General features: G+C 30.4%; 2 protein-coding genes across 4 annotated transcripts; one reads left to right on the plus strand and one right to left on the minus strand.

Annotated features, from left to right (window-relative positions):
• The first annotated feature begins 6,920 nt into the window (after positions 1 to 6,920).
• On the plus strand, positions 6,921 to 8,330 carry LOC7493402 (cytochrome c oxidase subunit 6B-like protein new16). Of its 3 annotated transcripts, none has more exons than XM_024590057.2 (4): positions 6,921 to 7,133; positions 7,272 to 7,409; positions 7,504 to 7,579; positions 7,929 to 8,330. In XM_024590057.2, the coding sequence occupies exons 1-4, from the start codon at positions 7,050 to 7,052 to the stop codon at positions 7,952 to 7,954; spliced, it is 324 nt and encodes a 107-aa protein (XP_024445825.1). In that variant the 5' UTR covers positions 6,921 to 7,049; the 3' UTR covers positions 7,955 to 8,330. The 3 variants fall into 3 exon arrangements, with proteins under 3 accessions (XP_024445825.1, XP_006372124.1, XP_002324549.1); XM_006372062.3 differs by having other exon boundaries at positions 6,924 to 7,133; positions 8,011 to 8,330; XM_002324513.4 differs by lacking the exon at positions 7,929 to 8,330 and having other exon boundaries at positions 6,930 to 7,133; positions 7,504 to 7,843.
• Positions 8,331 to 12,923: 4,593 nt separating this feature from the next.
• Positions 12,924 to 16,562, minus strand: LOC7489455 (bHLH transcription factor RHL1). Its single transcript, XM_002325104.4, has 7 exons — positions 15,757 to 16,562; positions 15,520 to 15,627; positions 15,284 to 15,451; positions 15,123 to 15,188; positions 14,387 to 14,452; positions 14,056 to 14,124; positions 12,924 to 13,695 (listed from the first exon to the last, which is right to left on the minus strand). Exons 1-7 carry the CDS (start codon positions 16,249 to 16,251, stop codon positions 13,300 to 13,302), a joined length of 1,368 nt encoding a protein of 455 aa, XP_002325140.2. The 5' UTR covers positions 16,252 to 16,562; the 3' UTR covers positions 12,924 to 13,299.
• Positions 16,563 to 22,148: the final 5,586 nt, after the last annotated feature.

The following is a 22,148-nucleotide window of genomic DNA, read 5'->3' on the forward strand; positions in this document are numbered from 1 at the left end:
AATATTAAAGTTGTTGAAGGATAAACTTAAAAAAAAATACTAAATTAAAAAAAAAAGATTAAAACACTCGAATTAATCAGTTAATCTGGTAATTAAATCTTATTGATGTTATAATTACAAATAATCTATGCAACTTTTTTGATAAAATTTTGACATTAAAGGTCACAAATAATTGTCACATCACGCGCCTATAAGATGCAAAAAAACAAAGTGAAACACATTAAGATTAGCAAAAAGCTGTCCATTTAAAAGAAATTAAATTTCTCAAGCAAAACGAGTACAATGATATGATCTAATATAGAGACCATCAAATTAAAATAAATAACAACAAATTAACCATAAATATTGAGTGAAAAATTAAAGAAAACAAAAATTATAATGTACATTTTCAAGAAAGCATTAAAAATTAGGAGAGAATTTGCGCAGCATTCACATAGTATTGATCTAATATATATATATATTCAATGATATGATCAGTCAAACATCAATAATTAAATATGTTGTGGGGATTTAAAAACATAATTACCAAAATATCCTTGTAAAAGAATTATTCAGAAAATTTATTAATCTTATCTTCTTCTTCTTGTTCCAGAAACAAAATCTTCTTACTTAAAACTTAACCATCTAACTGTCATTTAACACTGTTAACTTATTTATTCTAAAGTTGTACCGATACAAAAAGAAATTACAAGGCAATAAATATTATAAAATGTTATTCATTTTATAGAACAAACTATATATGCGATAATATAATACAGTTGTACGTATAATGTAAATATTATTGATATAAATACAGCTAATTAATATTATATCATTTTAATATAAAACCTTGTAAAATATTTTTTTGAACAAAACAACGAATTTTTTACATAACTGAATCAACATCGTAAATGAGAATTAGATTTTGAGTTTTTTTATTTATTTATGAAAATGTTGTTTTGGTGTTGAGCACTATCCCAAGAGCTAACCAAAGCCTTTTTACCACTTGTTATTTTACAACAAATTCTGAGAGTCTAATAATTGGACAATAATTGTGTCCAATTATTCAAAAAATTATAAGAATTTTAATAAAAACAATTAAATTATAAAAAAAAAGTTTTAAAACTACATATTATCATGTTTGACAAGATTGAAATAAAATAATTATCAGGATTTTTAGAAAAAATATAACTGCTCAAAATTGAAACTAGCACTTAAAGCCTATTTGATATTCAATTTTATCTCCTTTTCTTTGGATAAAATGAAGGTTGAATAGCATTAATCCTTTTTTATCCAAGAAAAAAAAGAAGCTGAAATTCAATACCAAAAGCACCCATAATGTATGAATTTTTAACATGGGTATTTTATTATTATAACACACAATTTTATAAAAAATTTGAGAAAACAATATATGTCAGAAAAGTACTATTAGAAAAATATCATAGTTTTAATACAACCATTAATGAAAATAATGATTGTTTTAAAATTCATGTTTCCTTTAAATTAATTAACATACACAACAATCAATTGAAAAATTTATGAAGATCCAATTGCGCGATAGAGAAGCTGATGTGATGTGAGAGAAAAAAAAATAGATTACCAAAGACATACTAGGACTCCATTTTCGACATATTTAGTACTATTAAAAAGATTTAATCACACCTTGAAAGACCATCAAATGATATTATAATCGGTTAGGGGTTTTGTTCGGGGTTAATTACGAGCTCGCTTGATGGTTTTTTAAAATGTAGTTAGAATCATCTTATCAAGTTCTTTCTAATGGTATCGAATATGTCAAAAACAAATATTTGGTGTGTCCTTGATAACTCATTTTTTCTTACAATTTTTTTCTTCTATCATATATCTCTCTTATCACATCACCTTATCTCTTTTTTTTTTTTTTTACCATTATTTGTTAATCTTATTTTTTGTTAATTAAATCTATATAAAATTTTAAGTTGGTTTTCTTAAGGTTAATTAATTTACAAAACAAATGTTTTTTGAAACATGACTAAACAAGCAATTAGGAATAACAAAATCAATATTCATAAACGAAGCATTGTTCAAACTATTTTATTTTAAAAAAAAAAAATCCATTCAACACTATATAATTTAACAGTAATTATGGTAACAATGATTGACATAGTACAACAAGGATGCAAAGAAAGAGGTATTTTATTATCTTAAAAAGTGGGAAAGTACTGTTGATTCCCTAAGCCATTTTTTAATGATTATCAAGGCATTTTAAATTATTATAAACCATCAAATACATGGTGTCGGCATCAGCTAAGAACAGGTTTGGCTGTTGCGTTCATTCCAGTCCTGTTATTACTTAACAAAATTCATGAAAATATATCTCAGATTTCAGTCTTGTAATAGATAGATTCAGTTCCTTCACTTACCAAGAACTCTCGTGAGGGAATGATTTGGTTTTTCTAGGCAATGAGACTCCACAGTGAAGAAGAAGAATGTAATGTAATGTAACCTAACCGTTTAAGTTATTGAGTTGAAATAGTTTTTTAACACGATATTAAAGTTTTGATTATTAAATGGTCACAAGTTTGAATCTAATCATTTTTATTTATTTGATAAAAATCAAGTATAAAATAATATAAACATATGTAAGTTTAAAGGTTAAAAAATTTTCTGCTTCAAAATATGTTAAAAAATAATATAAATTATATATTAAAATCTTATTAATTTAAGATTTATCTTTCACCATGACAATATTATTGGCGATTGGAGCAAAGTGTGTCCATGGCAAAGGAGAAATTGACACGAACACGTGGCAGAGCGATTGGAAGAAAAACCATATGGCGAGGGTGAATGCCATCAAGCAAAAAGATAAGAATAGAAATGTGGGAACTGCTATACGTACTACGGATTGTGTTCAATTATTTTCAATATAACAAAAATATCCAAATAATTATATCACAAATTAACTCTTGTTAATTTGACTGACATGTTATTTGAGATTTAAAATCAAGATAATTTATGATAAAAAAATAAAAAAAATCACAAAACTCAAGGCAAAAAATAATATAATATCAAATGATAAAACAAAAAAAATCAATTTTAAAAAAATAATATTGAAGAAAAATATTTGAGTCAACTCACAATATGAGATCGGGATAAAAAAAATTAGATTACAAAAAACCTAGCAAAAGAGACTGAAGTTAAATAAAGAAAGCATTGGAAAGATAAACCCCAGTTAACCTGGGCTAACTTACTAACTCGTACTTGAGATAACCCTACAAAAAAAAAACAAAAAAATCACAAAGCTCAGGGGCTAATAATCTAATGTCAAATTATAAGATTAAAAAAAAGGAGCTAATTTCCTAAATAAACATCGAGAAAAAAAATTCAAGTAAACTCGGGTTAACTTCACTAACATTCTACCCGGTATATGAGATTTGGATAACCCCACGAAAATGAAAGTGGAACAACTAGTGAAGCTTAAGGCTCAGTAACTCAACGTCAAATGATAAATTTGAAAAAAAATCAATTTTTAATAAAGACCTAAAAAAGACCGAACTTAAACCGAGCCTGGGTCATGAGATTGTGATTACCCTGTAGAAATACAGACACAAAAAAATCACAAAGTAAAATTTCCAATCATACAAAAATTTTAAAATAGAAAAATAAAAATCAAAATAATGAAAATAATGAGGACCAGATTTGATAAAAAAACTAAATGGAAAAAATAATTAGGGATAAAATTGAAAAACAAAATAAATTAAGAAAAATGATTAAAAAAATAGTAATCAAAATAACAAGGACCGAAATCGGATAAAAAATTAAATGAAATAGAATTTTGAAGGACAAAATAAAAAAACCAGGAAATAATAAGAAAACAGCAATGAAAAGAACAAAGACCAAAAAAATATAAAAAAAATGACAAGAATAAAAGTAAAAAACATAAATCAAACACTTAATTGTTTTAGATCAGTTGATTTTTTTTATTTTATAAAATTAAACATCAATCGAACACAAAGAATATTCTTTAATGTTGCAAGATATTCATATAAAAAAACAAAAACTAACCATCAAGTCAAATCCCAAACAAAATCATTATTATGAAGGGACAAATTAAAAAAAGCAGAAAGACAAAGATTAAAAAAAAAGGACACGAAATTCTCCATGACTGTCAAAATTAATCCTTGATGTTGACTAAAAAAAAAGAAAAAAAGAGAGACTTAACATTTTTTAATCTTTAAATTCTAATTATTTTAAATTAATAAAATTTTATTTTATTTTGTTAAATTAAGAATTAACAGAGTGACATAATATTTTTTTGATAATTCAAGATTTCTATAAACATTATAAAAAAATAAATCACAAAGACTAATCACAAATTAAATTAATTTTAAATGACCAAATAAAGACATAAAAAAATTGAGTGGGGAAAAACTATTCGAACAACAATATTTCGTCTCAGAAATAGTGTTTTGAATCCTAATTAAAATATATTTTTCTTCAAACTATATTAAAATAATATTTTATAGGGAAAGACTGGGCAGACCTACTATGTGTTGATAATTCGTACGAATATTAAGTAGCGAAAATCATAGCCGATTGACTTGGTGATGTTTGGATGTATTTGCTACCTCATAGGTGGGAATCGTCATAAATATAAATTGAGTAGACATAAGAGTACCCACGCCTCCCTGTTCCCCTTTAGAAAAGCTGCAGGGCTACTCCGTAGGCCATGTCCAATAATGGTATAATACAAAATAATACAAAAGGAAGGAGGAAGTCTGCTCAAAGTTGCAACCTCATCCGCTAGCTGTTCACCTCTACTCTAAACCTACTACATGTATAGCCCAATAATGAAAAAAAAAAATTAGCTACAACTAGATTGTTGAAAAATATTCTACTAGAAAAAATAAAATTGATGTGTTTTTTAATATATTAAAATAAAAACAAATTGGATTTATGTTGTTTAATTTAAATTAATCTATCAAATCTATAATCCAGATCATGAGACCAAGATAACCTTAAAGAAAGCAAATTAAAACCAAATATGAAACTCGACTCCTGATTAAACCAATGTTGAATAATGAAATTGAAAAAAAAATCAATTAAAAAACAAACAACTCGAGTCAACTCGGGCTAACTTGTCAAAGTTGCAACCTGTGTTATGTGACTGCGATAACTTCATGGAAAGCAAACGAAATAAATTATGAAGCTCAATTCACAATTAATCCAATATTGAATAATGAAATTGAAGAAAAAAATCAATTGAAAAAACATTAAAAAATACCTTAGTCAACCCAGGATAACCTTGTAGAAAGAAAAAAAAATATGAAGCCTAATTCCAAATCGATCAAATATTGAAAGATAAAATTAAGAAAAAAAATCAACAAAAGCTAACAAAAAAAACCAGAGTTAACTCGCCACCTAGGATAAGCAAACTCAATATTGAAGGATAAAAATATAAAATATAAAAAAATAACCCAAGTCATCTCGGGTTACCTCGCCAAACCCGTGACTCGGATAATGAGACCAGGATAACTTCAAAAAAAAAAAACAAATCAAAACAAATTATGAATCTCAATTCCTAGTAAATTCAATTTTGAAGGATTGAATTGAAAAAAAAATATCAATAAGAAAAAAAAGATAAGAAAAGACTCGAGTTAACTCAGGTAAACCTGCCAGATTACTAAGTAATGAAATCAGGATAACCTCGTATAAAGCAAAAAAAACAAAAAAACAAAGTCTAATTTCAAATCAACAAAACACTAAAAGATGAAATTGAAGAAAAAAATCAACCAACAGAAGAAAAAAAACCTGAGTTAACCCGTGACCTGAGATAAGCAAACTCAATGCTGAAGGATAAAATTAAATAAGATAAAAAAATAACCCGAGTCAACTCGCTAAACCCATGACCCAAATAATGAGACTGAGATAACTTTATACAAAGCAAAGCAAAACAAAATTATTATTTTTTTCAAAAGCCTATTTCCACAATCAAATATTGAAGGATAAGTTTGAAAAATAGATAAATTAAGAAAAAAAAATAGACTTAAGTTAACATGCCAAACCTGTGACTCGAGTCATGAGATCAAGATAAACCTTATAAAAAGTAAATAAAAAAACTGGCATGAGTCAACTTGATTTAACATGCCAAACCTACGACCAAGTTCATGAGACTGCGATAATCCCGTGGAAAGTAAATCAAATCAGATTATGAACCTCAATTTTCAATAAACCCATTGTCAAATGTTGAAATTAAAGAAAAAAAAATCAATATAAAAAACAATGCTTAAGCGTTGTAAGTGTATTTAAAAAAAAAGAACTAAAAATAGAATAACGACAGTCAATCCTTAATAATAAAAACAATGAACTAAAAAAAAATAATAAACAAAAATAAAATAAAATAAATACCAGCATACCCAAGCGATGAAAATTAAAATTATAGATCCAAAATTAAAAACAAATTAAAATTTGATAAAAGGATGAAGAATAAAAATTAAAAATCAAAACATTGAGGGTAAAAACCTCGAATATTGAATTGAAATGCAAAATTGAAAATTTCTAAGGCCACAACTTCACAAAAAAAATCCAAAATAAAAATAAAAATCAAGAAAGTGAGGATTCAATTTGAAAAAATAAATCATAATTAAAATATACTATTTTAAAACCGTGCTCGACTTGAAGAGTTGACTCCTGATTCAGAAACCCAAGACTTAAACCAGCTTGATTTTTAAAAAATAAAAATAAAAATTAAAACAAATCACAACTGCTTATAGTTAATTCAAAAATAAAGATCCATGTAAAAAAATAAATTGGAAAAGCATGAAAAAGAAGCATATCATCATTATGCTTAAAAAATATCCTGTGTCATAAACATGTCTGTATTGAGCCGTAAGCCCATACCCATATGCATATAAAAGATATGCAGCTCAAGACTCAGCCCAGCTCACTGGATACAGCTTCGATTCAATATCCCCTGTCAATTTACGGGCCAGTCCTTGGATTCTTTCTCAAGAGCAGGTTAGTACTTGGACTCGAACTACGAGAAACCAACCAAACCAAACCAAACCAGCTGCTGCCTCTTCTTGGAAGCCATGGCTATGGAAAACTATGCATCAAGAAATATTGACAAAATTCACACAGATGTCCTCTCTCAATCAAGACAAGCTTGCTACAAGGTCCTTTCTTATCTTTCAATTTCTCCTGTCCTTTTTGCTTTTTTATTTTGCTTGTTTAAAATAGAAAAATCAAGAAAATTGCTTTTCCTGGTAAAGACAACAAAAGGGTTAGATGTTTGTTGCATTTAATAATATCAGGCGCGAGATGCTTTTTTTGCTTGTTTGGAGAAAGAATCAGGCAAGAAACCTACAGAAATTGGGTCCGTGGGGCTTCAATATCCAGCTGAATGTAAAAACTCAAGGGCTGAGTTTGAGAAGAATTGTAGACCTGCTTGGGTAATCTTTGATTAAAATGATAAATTCCCATTATTGTTATTATTAATAATCTCAATTTTATTGGTTTTTTTTAATGATTTGATTTTTTTAATAGGTGAAGCATTTTGATAGGCTACACTGTAGGAACAAGACATCGCAGAGGTTGTTGGAAGACAAGGAAACCAGGAGAGGTCCGTTGTTGCTTCCTCAGCCTTACACTTTCAAGCCTACTTCTAGTACTTAATTTGAGCACCCTTATCTTTTTAAAGGTTTCCTCTATGGGTTTTCTTTAAAATTTTATCTCTGGTGGGGGGTGTTTTGATTGATTTGGTAAATGTACAGTGATGGCATTGAGAGTTACTAGTTATTAGCCTGATTAGTTATGTAGTGATGGCTAAATTTTGAACATATGATAAATAAATAAACTTGAATTTCTGTGTTTTCAAGGTTATTAATGATTGTGTTGTTTTCTTTTTCGAATTTTGTTCTATGGTTACTTGAAATCATGCTATTTTGATACTACCAAATGATTGCATGCAGCAAAATTGGTAATTGAAAACAGATGAAGAAAATGTATTTGATGACAGTGCCCTCGTTAGATCAGTTTTATCATTTTTGGCAGGGTTATAAATATGCTTGACATGGCCATTTAGGAAGATGGAAGCAGTCTGTTGGTCAATGTCTTGGTGAATTCATATGCCCCTTTTGAAGTGAGACCAAGGATTGTAGAATGAGTTTATGACTTGAGGCAATGTTGCCAAGTCTATGGTTAGCATTAGCAAATAAATTTCAAAGAAAGGATGTATTGTTATCTGTCAAGATATCGTGGATGTTGAAAATGGGATAAAATTCAAAGTTGAGTGCGTTGTTAGGCTTCAATGCTCAAATACTTGGTATTTTTTCCTCTATAAATTTCATTTTTGTGTGCTGTTGGGATTAAAAGATGTGAGTTTCCTGTTTTCAAATGGTTGTCTCTGATCTTTGATGACTATAACTGGTTTATGTAAACACATGCAATACTATGTTGATGTTGCCGGCCCATGCCTGTGCATTTGCATTTAGAATATGTTACCTTTTATGCATCCATAATTTGATGTGTTCTAGGAGTAGATACTTTCCTGGAATCCAAACCATTATTAATTAAAAAAATAAATTAAAAAAATAATAAAATATAAACAAACCAAGTATAAAAAGTATGTCAAGTCTTTTTCACAACATTTCAAGAACCCAACACGAAACCAATAGAAAAAAATCATTAAGTCCAACCCCGTGTAAACCTAGTGTGAAAAGATCAAATCGAAGAAAAATAAATACTACTATAATCCACATTGCCAGCCACAGTGAATCATGAAATGTTTTAGTTTCTTTTAATTAATAATTAACTAGTATACTGGGCCTGCTGGCTGGCTTGCGGTGGTTGCTGGTAATCTGAGAAAGCTATGTATGTTAAGAGCTGTGGGCTAGACTCGAGAGGCACTGGTCCCAAAATCCAGCTAGTTTTTTTGAGTTTTTGATGCTGGACTATAGCCTAATATGCTTTATCTGGGCTTGGATTTATTTTTGTTGAGATTGAGAGCTCAAATTATTGGCATTCAATTCGAACAATTAAAGTAAAAAACCGGTCATTAGAAGTACATAATCAAGCCCTGTCATGTCAAGATTGTTAAACCTCGTAATATCAGTATTGAAGCTTTGTTCTCGTGTCAGGATTATCAAACCCTAGTAAAGTAATCACTATATTAAGATGATCAATATACGATTATCATACCAAGATTACTATTCTTTCAGCAAGAGTTTAGTGGTGGCTAGTTCTCTGCACACGCCGTCGTTGCTATGTCAAGATATCATTTTTCAGTCGGTAATAATTAATATCCGATAAATAATAGTTTTGATTTACTGATATTAAAAATAATTTTTAATAATTAAAAAATATTATTTTAATATATTTCTAATAAAAAAACATTTTAAAAAACATCTTACAACATAGCTAAATAATAATAAAAATTTGAAATTTGAGATTTTTTTATTTTTTTTCTTTACTTTAAATTAATATTTTTTTTTTATGTTTTCAGATAGTTTTGATGAGCTGATATCAAAAATAATTTTTAAAAAATAAAAAAATTATTTTGATGTATTTCCGAGCAAAAAATATTTTGAAAAACAACCAATACCACACTTTTAAATAAACAGAACATGCAGTCATTAGACCAAGAAAATTGATGACAGACACTGGCCAGGCCATGTTTATAGTTGAGGGGTCAATTGAACCCTCTCAACTCCCAAAATATACTACTAATTATATCTTATATTATGTAAATTAATTTATAGTGTTTTTCGTGATTGATCCCGATACAATACTGGAGAAATCTTAAACTATCAATTTTTTCTTACTCTATATGCGGTTTTGAAATATATTTTTTATTTAAAAATATATTAAAATAGTTTTGTTTTTCATAAATTGGATTTTAATTTTCTGTATGAGAATATTAAAATCATTAAAAAACACTAAAAATATATAATTTAATATTTTTTTTAAATGAAAGACGCCAAGAAAAAGAAAAAGAGGGTAACTCATTTGAACAAGACCCATCCACCAACAAGTGTGAGAATACTATTAAATATATTTCAAAGAACATACAGTAGCAAGAACACATTAATTACTATATATGTAATTTAAATATTGGGATTAAATTCAGGACAGAACTCAATCAGAAGAAATCTGAGCTAACTTCTTTGTTTAATTCTTCTCCGAGCAATCTTGCCTGGGCTGCCCTGGATATAAGCACATATCTCTGCGGGCAAAACTGTTGTCTATTAACCATTAGAGGTAAGTTTCACTTTGCTTCTTCTCAAGTTCATGAGTTTAAGTCTTTTCAGGATATTAAAAATTTATATAGTTATTAATTTTAGAGTTTGTAAAATTAATTAAAAGATACACAAACTAATCCGGATATTTATATTAATAATAATAATAATAAAAATTGATATTTATTATTATATGGCTGATGCACGATGGTGTGTTGCTTTGACAAAACGTAGTGGGCTACAAGTCTCTTAACACTCCCATGTGCACTGTATGCCAATAACTTGTAATTATATTTAATATCATTATCAGATCTCTGCTTAGTTTCAGTTCCAACGTCTGAATTCTCAGATTTCAGCTCCAATTTCTGTGTTCTGAAGAGTATTTTCAAATGCTTGATATGCAATTATTTTTGTTCCACGTTAGTTCATGGATATTTTAGAATTAACTTGTACATCAACCCACCAAAATTAATTCTTGTTTTTGGGTGGTCTTAAATGTGTTCCTCTCACATCGTTATAGAAGAATTTAATATTTTTTTTATATGATGCTCTCGAGATTTGAACTCATGAGATAATAATAATAATGAAGAGAAGAATATACCTCCTATAAACTCCTTAAAAATAATCTTGAAGAAATCATCTAGGTGGTGGTCCAGTGGTAAAAGTTCGGGATCAAGAGGTTTGCTCCCTTTGTGGTCTTAAGTTCGAGCCCTGTGGTTGCTCATATGATGGTCACTGGAGGCTTACATGGTCGTTAATTTTAGGGCTCGTGGGATTAGTCGAGATGCACGCAAGCTGGTCCGGACACCCACATTAAACTAAAAAAAAATCTTGAAGAAGAGGAAATACTAGTATCAATCTTAACTCATTGTTGATATTTCCTTCGTGACTTCCTTTAAATGGCCTTTACAATAACAATATTAAGGTTGTGTTTGGTATTGTTATCAGATTATCGATTCATGAAAATTTTTTATTTTAAATTAATTTTTTTGTATTTTTTTATATCATTGTGATCTGATGATATTAAAAATAAATTTTAAAAAATAAAAAATATTATTTTGATATATTTTCAAGTAAAAAATACTTTGAGAACGAACTTGTTTTCCCAATTTTTCAACCCACAAACAACGTTTCGGGTTTTAACAAAATTGAGTTTTAAGCTGATTTTTTTTACTTAAAAAACCTCATAGCCGAGATATTTAACTCGTTTTTTGGGCCGGGTTTTAGGTTGATTGAGGCTATTATATTTGCAAAACAAAAAAAACAAAATCTTCATTTTATTATTGAATCAAATCTTCAAAAATAAGGTAGGAAATAAATCAACCGAACTAGAAATTGTGACAGTGATTGCGATTTAAAGTGTTTTTTACTTAGAAATGTTTTAAAATGATGTTTTTTTATTTTTTAAAATTTATTTTTTTAGATCAATATATCAAAACTATCTATAAATATAAAAAGATAATTTTTAATAATTTTTTTTTTAATTTTTAAAAAACACAATTTCAATCGCGTTCCCAATACGTTATTAATCTAGTCTGCTTGAGATAATACGGTCTTCACAGACAAATACTTCACACGTGGAAAGATGAAACAGTGACGCATCATATCAATCCATCCTAAGTCGCTGCCCACTTCTTTTTAGTCTCTTCTAGTTCGAAGAAGTTATGGCCATGATGTTTTTGTACCTAACACTGATTTATTGTTTATATTTTATTTAACACACTTGATTAATATTTTAGTGCCTTGTATGATTTGTTTTTAATACACGAATTCTTAACACAAATCATCAAGAGACGTGGACCAACCTTTGAGTCCCACGAGGACTCACACCACCCCTTGCCCTCCTCGAAATACTTTGTCACTAGGCAAGTCCAATATTAATATATCGAGGGATGTGGACATCACACAATCAATGGCATGCTTAATTTTATATGCCACGAGGTCAAAGTAGCGTTCAAGATGAAGATGATTGACTACTAAAAGTGCTTTTGGTATCCTTTTCAAACTGTTTTTTATTTAAAAAGAAGGTATTAAATTGATTTATTTAATTGCTTCTAGATGATTTTGATCTTCTAGTGTTCAAAGCAAAAGAAAAATCTAAAAAGATTACTTGAATGTATTTTTAATTGGAAAAATACCATATATTATAATATCAAATACCCACTAAAATTTTAATAGATACCAATTCATGAGAGTTGATTTTTTTAAAATATATTTTCAATTAAAAGCCATTTACTATTCAGTATAAAAACAAAATTGATGGTCTTCATCAGCTAATTAATCAAAGACAAAACCCTCCATTAAGGTTACTGCCGATAACGATAATCTAGTGGTCCATTGTCTAGATGGTTAAGAAATGTTAATTGTGCAAACACTGGCCTCTCGGGAGGTTCCCTTCAGCACCAAAAGGCCCATTTTTGCCTCGATTGGCGGGGGGGAGGGTTCATCATCCTCTCTCCCTCTCTCTCTTTTTAGTTTTTTCCTTCAATTTTCTTGCCTTTTATAATCATAAGAAAGAAAAGCGACACGCCGTTTGACTTGAAATCCAATCCACACGATTCTTTAACCTATCTTCTCTACCCAAAAGTCATAATGAAAGCTGCCATTGCTTTTTCATTTTCTCTCGGCATAATTATTCCATAATTATAGAAAAAGCTATTTCTAGCAATAAAAATCTTAAAATACTACTGGTGGTGGTGACGTCATGGGAGGGAGATCCAAACTGGGATAGGAAAAAAAAAAGAAATAATAATATTAAAGTTGCAAATAATAAAATAAAAAAATGTAACAAAACCTAACCCCTTTCTTAAAACACAAACAACGGCAGTAAGTTGTTCTTGGGACTTGGACGGTCTTGTTACTTTGTTCTTGTTTTTGGTACTTGGTGGTGTAGTTGGGGTTAGCTTAAGCCAAAGTCTACGTAAATACGGCGTCGTGTCATCCACTAAAACACCAGACCCTTATTTTAGTAGACTTTGAAACGGAAGATGAATCCTACACGTCACACACTCTCTCCTCCCCTTTTCTCACTTTGACTTTTTTCTCCCTCAACTTTTTTATTATTTACTCTAATAGTAAATCCCGAAAGTCAGTCAACGCCGTTAGATCACGGTTTGGAAACGGAAGCAGCATCTTTAACAGCGCCACCATCACCTCCAACGTTACCCATTGTAGCCGACTGGACGGTCAAAACAGACATGCTGGGTGAGGCTGGCCCTTCGCCGTTGGATTGGAGCAAAGCGTGGTGGTTGTTGTTGATCGCGGGGCTCCTGTTGTGACAAGTGGCGGTTGAGATAGCGGTTGCGAGTGAGATGGGCATCAAACAAAGCCCTTTCCCTTGTAAATACTGCATGGCTGAGCCCATATCCTCTTCCATCAGCTTAGCCACCTGGTGCTCTGTCACCGTCAAGCTGCTGTCGTTAGTTCTGGCCGTTTGGTTGCCGTTAGAGGTACGGGAGAGGGACCCACCATCGGCACTGGCCTGGATACAGTCACCACCAGCCTACAGAGACAGGGAAAAAAAAAATCAGGAAATGTTGTTTATGATTGTTTCGCTTTTAAAGAGGAATCTGAGAAAAAAGAGAGCACGCGTGCTCCTTTTCTTCTTGTCGTGTTGTTGTGATTGCGGGGGTTCTGGGGACTCTGGATTGGACTGGTGGGGCGGTGAGAGGCTTTGTGTATTTTTCACTACATGGAAAACTAGTTGGTTTTCAAGGGTCCATTTAGGGCATGGTCTGTGTAGTTAAAAATTCGATTTTTTAATTGAATTGGGTAAATAAAACTAATTCTTTTAATTTTCTGTAAAAAAAAAGGTGAAATTATCCTCAGTTGAAGTTACTGTAGCGTATGCTCACGAGATTACCTCAGAGGACATGTCAGCAACAAGGGGGGCAACGGCAGCTGCACCGCCTAATCTGCTCATGCTCAAGACCTGCTTGTACGCAGGAAAACAAGAGACAATAATTAGCCAGCAAAGAACACTTTATTACTGTTAATTAATTATAAAAAGGAGACAATGAGTGAGGGAATATATTAGTTTGGTAATAAGCCAGCAAGTAGATACATACCATAAAAGAAGATTTAAAAACCATATCTTAAAAAAATAATATGTCAACCAAACATGGGAATCACTTGAATTATTATAAAATTTAAAGTAAAAAAAAAATAAAGTTCAGTTAGAGAAAGATGAGAACCTTGACTTGGAGCTGCAGGAATTTAACATAGTCGATGATCTCATCAAGCATTGAAGCCTTGTCTGTCTGTCATTCCACAAAACCTCTTCAGTACACAATTCTTAATCCTTAATTACATATTAATTAATTACAAGTAATAATTGTTATGATTATCCCCTTAGAGCTGTTTGACACAAAACCTCTTAGGTACACAATTCTTAATTTAATTACATATTAATTAATTGCAAGTAATAATTAGCTCTTTGAGATTGCCCCTTATAAAAATGGTTTTTACGTTAAAATATATATATATTTTTAATAGTAATACATAAAAAAATAAAAAAAAATCAGTTAAAAAACAATCTTGAAGAAGAAGTAAACACAGATGAAGAAGCGGTGTAAAACAGAAATCCCGATCCATTCGCCAGCCATTGCGGGTGCTGATTGGAGAACAGTTCTGGGACCAACTAACAAACAGTCTAAAAAGAACAGCACAAGACACCTAATTCAGAAACAACCCACTATACTATCGACACCTGTCTATCCAAAAAATAGAACCACCCGAAATTTCAAGGAATACACGTAGAAACTGATAAAAACCTGACTGGCCAGTTACTAGAAGAAGATGATGATGATGAAGAAGAAGAAGAATCAGTTCAGTTTTTCTTCTGGTTTCTTGGTCAATCAAATTGAGCAGTGGCCACAAATGATTTTAAAGAGATATAAATTAGTAGTTCATGTCTTATTCTTGTTTTACCTTGTTGGCATTAGGCACCAACTCTTGCAGAGCTTTCATTCTTTCTGCAATTCTCTCCCTTCGTAACTGCCCACATAAAAAATCAATCAATCTACGTTTATTTTCGTACTAATTAATGGCATAAAGCGAGAGTCAGTGACGAGGAGGGATAGGAATAGTACCCTTTCAGCTATGCTATGTGGGTCCGTTGCTTGACCTCTTCTAGCCCTAACCCTTTGTCTAGGTTGAGCTGGTGCACCACCATTGGAGCCACTTGCTTGAGGTTGGTTCATCACAGCCGTGGTGGCTGCCCCTTGAGCCCCAAAATTCTGTGCCTGCATAGCCCCTCCCTATACAATCACACAAGATTAATAAAATAAACGTGTAGAAAATATGAGTAGAAAATCTGAATACATACCTGGGGATGGTTAAAATGTTGCATGGACTGGTTCGACGCCTGACCAGTTCCGTTCATAGATCCAGCACCAAAACCATTAAACAATCCTTGCATTGAACCGTCTCCTCCCTGAACGAGGGGAAAAAAACACAAATAATAAGCTGGCAATTTAATAGAATTTAGTCCCAGCTGCTCTGTTTCGTAAAACTAAAAATGAAAATGAAAAAGAATTTAATAACAAACGAAGATGAAAACCACCTTAAAGGAGGAGCCATCAATGACGTCATTTTGAGGGAGGACGCCGCGAGCAGCAGCCATCAGAAGCTGCTGTTGTAGCATCATTTTAGCGGCGGCGGCAGCACCACCACCACCACTGATCTGGTGTTGTCTCAGCTTAGAAGCCAAAATTACAGACTCATCAAAGTTATTATGAAACCCAAGATTACTATTGTCGGTATTAGATGGTGCGGTTTCATCCGACAAGTCTCTAGGTTTGGCTATAGAGTTGCTGCTGTCGTTGTTATTAATGGGCATGGTGAGGTCCCAAGGAGACTTGAGGTCAGGCCATGAACAAGGAGGAATATTAGACAGCATTTGTTCAAGAAAATCATCATTCGAGGATGAATTGGGATCAAAGTGAGAGTTTTGGATCTGCGAAGGGTTCTGTTGGTTTTGAAGGTCTTGTAGAGGGATTTGTGATGATGGGTTTAAGAGCGAGTTAATCCCTTGCATTTCTCTACTACAAGGCTGCATCTTTTTGAAACAGAATGGATAGATTTCGTAAGAGCTTGAGGGTTTTGGGGTTTTGTGTGATATATATATATATTTGAGATGGGTTTTGGGTTTGGTTTGCTTCAAGGGGATGGAAAACGAGAAGGAAACAGGAGTGAAGAGGGCATTTGGGTTTCCAAATAATGTTTATTTAGGCCAAGACTGCAGAGAGAAGAGATCTCTTCCACTAATTCCCTGTTTTTTTTTTTCCTTCTTCTTCTTCGTTGTATGTTAGGGATTGGAGGATATTAAATAGCAAAAGGGAAGCTTCTTTGTTTGGGTTTTGATTAGCTATCTTTTGTTTCATCTATATATCCTTTGGGGGTTTAGCTGGTGTGTTAGCCATGGTAGGGTTAACTGTGGATTTTTAGAGAATGTTTGTTTATATTTTTAATTTTTTCTTTTTAACTTTGTTATAAAAAAATATTATTTTAATATATTATTAATTAAAAAGCAGCATACTAAGACATTATTGGTTTGTGCGGGCCAAACATTCTTTTTAATTTTTTCTAATCATTTTGACGTATTAATTTAAAAAATAATAATAATAAAATATTTTAATACATCTTTAATTAAAAATCACTTTAAAAAAACAATTTTTAACAAAATACCAAACAGCAACACCAAACAGCTTTGTCGAATGGCCACTGTCGATGATAACGCGTGAGTTCCACTCTTTCCTTATTAGAGGCCAGGAGCCGAAGACCGTTTCTTTTCCTTTATTTTTTTCCTTTCTAAAAAGGACCCTTTTCTCCCTTTTCACATGAGGTGTCAGTTGAAACTTCTTATCATAAAAATTCATGGGCGTCGAGGTGTTGTGTATATAATTATCATTTATTTAAATTGTTTTACTTATGTGTGTGTATTACAGACAGTTAAAATAAAATAATTGCGGACAAATACAGACACGCATACATAGTTTTGAAAACACATGTCTTTAATTTAGTGTATTTAAACATTTTACTTCAAATCATTGTGTTATGAATCTTATTCTTGCTTATATATTGAATTTGAAAATTTACCTGTTAATTACACCACAAAATTCAATAATTTTGTGTAGAGTTAAGTATTTACAAGTCTTGCATGTAATATTAATTATATGTGATAATATGTGAATATACATGTTTTTTTTAATTAACGTGGGTGTCCAGGCCAGCTTACGCGCATCTCGATTAATTCCACAGATCCTGAAGTTAACGACCATGTAAGTTTCCAGTGACCATCATATTAACAACCACATTGCTCGAATCTGAGACCACAGGGAGAGCAAGCTCCTTAGTCTCAAGCTCTTATCATTTAACCACCTATTAGATGGTTATGATATATATGTTTTATTTAGATATATTTATGATGTGATGATTTATTTATCAGTGTAAATTTAAGCACATACATTATAGTCCTTCCAATTTTATTTCAAAAATTTATAATATGTTCTAATAGCACGTGATATAGAAGATTTAACTTATATGATTGATTTATATAATTGAGTAAAATCTCAGTCCTTAATTCAATGTCAATGATCATATAAATTAGATTGCTCCATTTATTTTATTTTATTTTTACTCTGAGCTCACTTAATTTCTTTAACATACATGTCTTGGAGGATGACTCATGCTGGAATAACACCAAAATTTAACCTATTTTATGCAATAACCATGGACTTGGTATTTTTGCATCTATAAACAGTAATAAAAATTATAGTGTAGTAGTTATTATTTTTTAAAGTGTTTTTTATATGGAAATGTATCAAAATATTTTTTTATTTTTTTAAAATTCATTTTTGATATTAGCATATCAAAACGATTTTAAGACACTAAAAACAATTAATTTAAAATTTTTAAAAAATTAAAAATTTTGAGAAAATACTAAATAAGGCTTTAATTGGATTCTAAGCTCTCATTGCTCGGGTGAAGTGTCCTTTGCACAATCACTCTTTAAAAACTTGTTTGATATTATAATAATGATTATTTTTAAAATATTTTTTATTTAAAAATATATTAAAATAATATTTTTTTTTATTTTTAAAATTTTATTTTTAACATCAACATATTAAAGTAATTTGAAAACATAAAAAACTAATTTAAAGTAAAAAAATTTTTGTTTTTAAATTTTAAAAACATAAAAATAAATAAACGTGCTATAGTCCCGCGTGGTCGGCCAGTTAATTACGGTTCGCTTTCAACCGCGTTGCTCGATGCTAATTAATTTACCCATTTTGTCATTTATGGAAAATGTGACATAACAAGCAACTAGCTAGTAGCTACTGCTAATCAATATCCTAATGACACCTCCACCGCCATTAATTACCATCTAAGGCTCTAAGCACAGACATATTTACAAGAACCATCCTCTGAGCTGATGCGACCCAACTTCACTCAGATCCCATCTAATATTTCAGTTGGAAGTTAAATAAGTTGATCTGTGGATTGAGAATGAATCTATGCTATTATTTATATATTTTTTTAAATGATATTATTTTAATAAAAAGATAATAATTCAATATATATATAAAAGCCAAGTTTTACATCGGTAAATCACTAGGTTTCGCTACTCAAGATGAATGAAGTGTTGATCAGAGTTGATTATTTATAGCCTATTTGGCAGGGCGGTTAAGATTGGTTTTTAAAAAGAAAATTATTTAAAAATATATTAAAATAATATTTTTTTATATTTATTTTTAATATTGTCATATTAAAACGATTAAAAATTTTATATATAAAAAAATTTAAAATTAAAAAAAAATTAAAAATTAAAAAAAAAACGATTAAACAAGAGTGATTTCATGACTATAGCCTATCCTGCGAGTAGCGGCCTTTCTTCTTTCCCATTTCCCTCGTATTTAGCCGCCCCATTCAGTTTTTTTTAAAATTTATTTCACCACGTCTAATTTTTGCCCCCATTTCGCCTCCAATTAATTCGAGGCCGTTGGCCAATCAACTACCCAAAAGTTGAAATGGATTGAACTACTATAAAGCCACAATCATACAGTTTTTAATTATTATTTTTTTATTAACATAAATATCCGGATCAACTTCATCTCGATTAATTCCACGATCCTGAAATTAATGACAATATAAACCTCCAGTGACCATCATATTAGCAACCACAAGGTCCGAACCTGAAATCACAGGAGAAACAAACCCCTTAGTCCTATAATTATCTTTATTTTTACTAATGATCCAGATGTTTATTTAAAAACAAGAATATGCAAATTATATTCCTTGATACCAAAAAAAATAATCATTTTTATGGATGTATAAATCTATGGGTCGTGCTCAAAGAGTATAAGTGGATGTAATCTCACATTATGTTTCGAGTAGTAATTAATCGAAGATGAGTAGTTAAATATAAATAAACTTTGTTTAAATTACTGAAAATGACAAATAACATAGCTCCTCTAATACAACAAAAAAATAAAAATAAAGGTAAAGGAATTGGAGGCATTTTCCACCCATCAAAATCTCCATAGCTCTAGAAATTTTTGTGAAATTCTGTTGATCCTTCGGTCTCCGTGTCAAATGTGCTGTAAAATATTCTGATGTTAAATTAAACTTTGATTTTATGAAATAAAATATTAGGCTATTGTTAAAAAAAATTGAAAGACTAAGTACAAATTTAATTTAAAAAAATTTGGTCCCTCTTTTAGTTCAATTTGGTTTGACAATTAGAGGTGGAGAAATCAGAGGCAATTTTTTTTTTTTAAAATGGTTTCTCAAGTTTTGGTTTTTGTTATTTGATCCATCTTCTTTTAGATTTTTATGGTTTGATTATAATTTTTATTTTTATAACGTTTTAGTTCTAAAATGTTAAGAGAAAAGAGAAAAGGTTACCCAAAAAATAAAAATGAAGAAGAGAGTGTATGTTCAGTCAACAACAACATTTCAACCATAACAAGACGGATCTCAATGTCATTGAATTTGTTTTAGAGAGGAAAGTTCAATGTAGGTGGTGTAGTAATTTTGCCTTTCATACATGTCAGAAAAAGTAAATCAAGACTCATGATTTATATTCTAACTCGGTTTGATTTATATTTTTTAAATCAATTAAAAAGTGCGTGTAGAGTTATGAATATCTTCATAGAGATTTTAGGATGTTTTGAAGTTATTATTATGTTTAAAAACACTAAAATTTGAGTTTTCAGGGTTGCAAAACTCGAACCCTAACTTCTCAGCTAGTCAGAGGTGTTGTTGCTAAAATTTAAACAAAAAGATAACACATTATTTGTCTAAAATGATATATTGTCCATTATGTTAAAAATAAGAGAATAGAACTACGTGTCATTCATCCATTTAATAATAATAAAGAAAGCTTGGCGTGCATGCCTAGCTTTCCAAATCAATACCCGTCTGAGCTTCATCTCTCAGGCCAGGTGCAGGAAAGCCTAGGTTTGTTGGCATGACTTTTAGCTAAATAACATTTAACTTTAAAAGAAAAATTAAAATGAATTAATTCTCTTTAATAGACTTATTAATTTATGCATTGATCCAAGGTATAGTTTCTAAGAAGATTAAAGCTTTATATGGTAATAATAATAATATCTTTATAAATAAGTATATATTAACCTAATATGTAGATTTTAAAGAAAAAATAGCAAGGATCGGTTCACCCTCCCTGTCCAGAAAACTGAAAAGAAAAGGATGCAAACCCGAGAACACATTATTAAAACTAAAAAAGGAATCGAAATATATATAATTAATTTATGCATTGATCACATCCCAGTCTTGAATGCAAGAATGATATATTAAGGAATATATATATATATATATATATATTCCTTAATTACCAATGCAATTGCATGCACATGCATGCTTAAATGAAGATACGACTAAATCAAAAGAAATAGATTGTGATATTTAGATTGTTGGAGGGTTCATGATCACAGAAAGACCCAAGTGCTGCTCCTACGATATATGTTACCATTTCCAATTTTCATGCGATCTTAGCTGTTCAGATCCCATGTTCATTGCATCGTATCTTGGATTACAAGGCAGGTAAATCTCTGAAAATAATGAAAAAGCTCCAAAAGATCAATTCAATGCATCACAAACAACGTCCACAAGTTCATCTCAAATCAACTAAATGGGAATTTAAAACACATACATGCTACTATACACCAGTACATGCATGCCCATGAGAAGATTTCAAGAAAAATCCTTTTGAATATTCTCTCAAATTTATCAAACCCTAATTAACAACTCTTTACTCATTACGAAAGTACTTTTAAAGTGCAATATCTTGTGCTTTCTTAATGGATTCTGGATCATGTATTGATGAGCTGAAATTGTTTAACATATGGGATATTCTTACTTTCAAGAAAAGCAAAGCATTGTAACTCTTCAATATCCGGTGTGAAAGGCACGATCTCTATTGCATTGAAACGAGTTAATTTCAAGTGTTCAAGCTAATCAAATTAATAACATTATAAGATGTGATCTTGTTTTTAATATTTTTTTTGGTGGCTTAAGTATAATTAACACTATATATTTCATAATATATATATAAGCTTGAATTTTGAGAGGATTTTCGTAAGATATAGCGAGTGAATATTGTTTCTTCTATGTTGTGAGAATATGAATGTGGTCATACATAGCTACCCTAGTGTGCAGGATCAGAGGCGCGCACTCCTAACAGTAGACCTCTTCATATATATATTAATGTCACAATAAATAAAAATGTCATATATAAATTCTTCACGAGCTGACAAGATCTTTTTTGTAGTATTTGTTTTTCTGGAAGGAGCAGATTAAAGTAAAAAAGTTTAATAGCTAGCGAATATATATGCAATTCTACTATCAGAGAAAGAGCTAACTGTAGAAATATAATTGTGGATAGTACTTTACACAGGCCATATCACCTAATTCACACGGCATCGAGTAACC

This window comes from Populus trichocarpa, chromosome 18 (genome assembly GCF_000002775.5).
Source record: "Populus trichocarpa isolate Nisqually-1 chromosome 18, P.trichocarpa_v4.1, whole genome shotgun sequence".
Taxonomy (NCBI): Eukaryota; Viridiplantae; Streptophyta; class Magnoliopsida; order Malpighiales; family Salicaceae; genus Populus; species Populus trichocarpa.

Bases quoted from the DNA above. Each gene is read 5' to 3' on its own strand.
- LOC7493402 (XM_002324513.4), top strand. From the start codon at position 7,050: ATGGCTATGGAAAACTATGCATCAAGAAATATTGACAAAATTCACACA. The intron at 7,134-7,271 runs GTCCTTTCTTAT...TAATAATATCAG, and splicing joins CAAGACAAGCTTGCTACAAG to GCGCGAGATGCTTTTTTTGC. The intron at 7,410-7,503 runs GTAATCTTTGAT...TTTTTTTAATAG, and splicing joins AGAATTGTAGACCTGCTTGG to GTGAAGCATTTTGATAGGCT.
- LOC7489455 (XM_002325104.4), bottom strand. From the start codon at position 16,251: ATGCAGCCTTGTAGTAGAGAAATGCAAGGGATTAACTCGCTCTTAAAC. The intron at 15,628-15,756 runs GTGGTTTTCATC...CCCCTCGTTCAG, and splicing joins TTGATGGCTCCTCCTTTAAG to GGAGGAGACGGTTCAATGCA. The intron at 13,696-14,055 runs GTAATCTCGTGA...CTGTCTCTGTAG, and splicing joins TTGCTGACATGTCCTCTGAG to GCTGGTGGTGACTGTATCCA.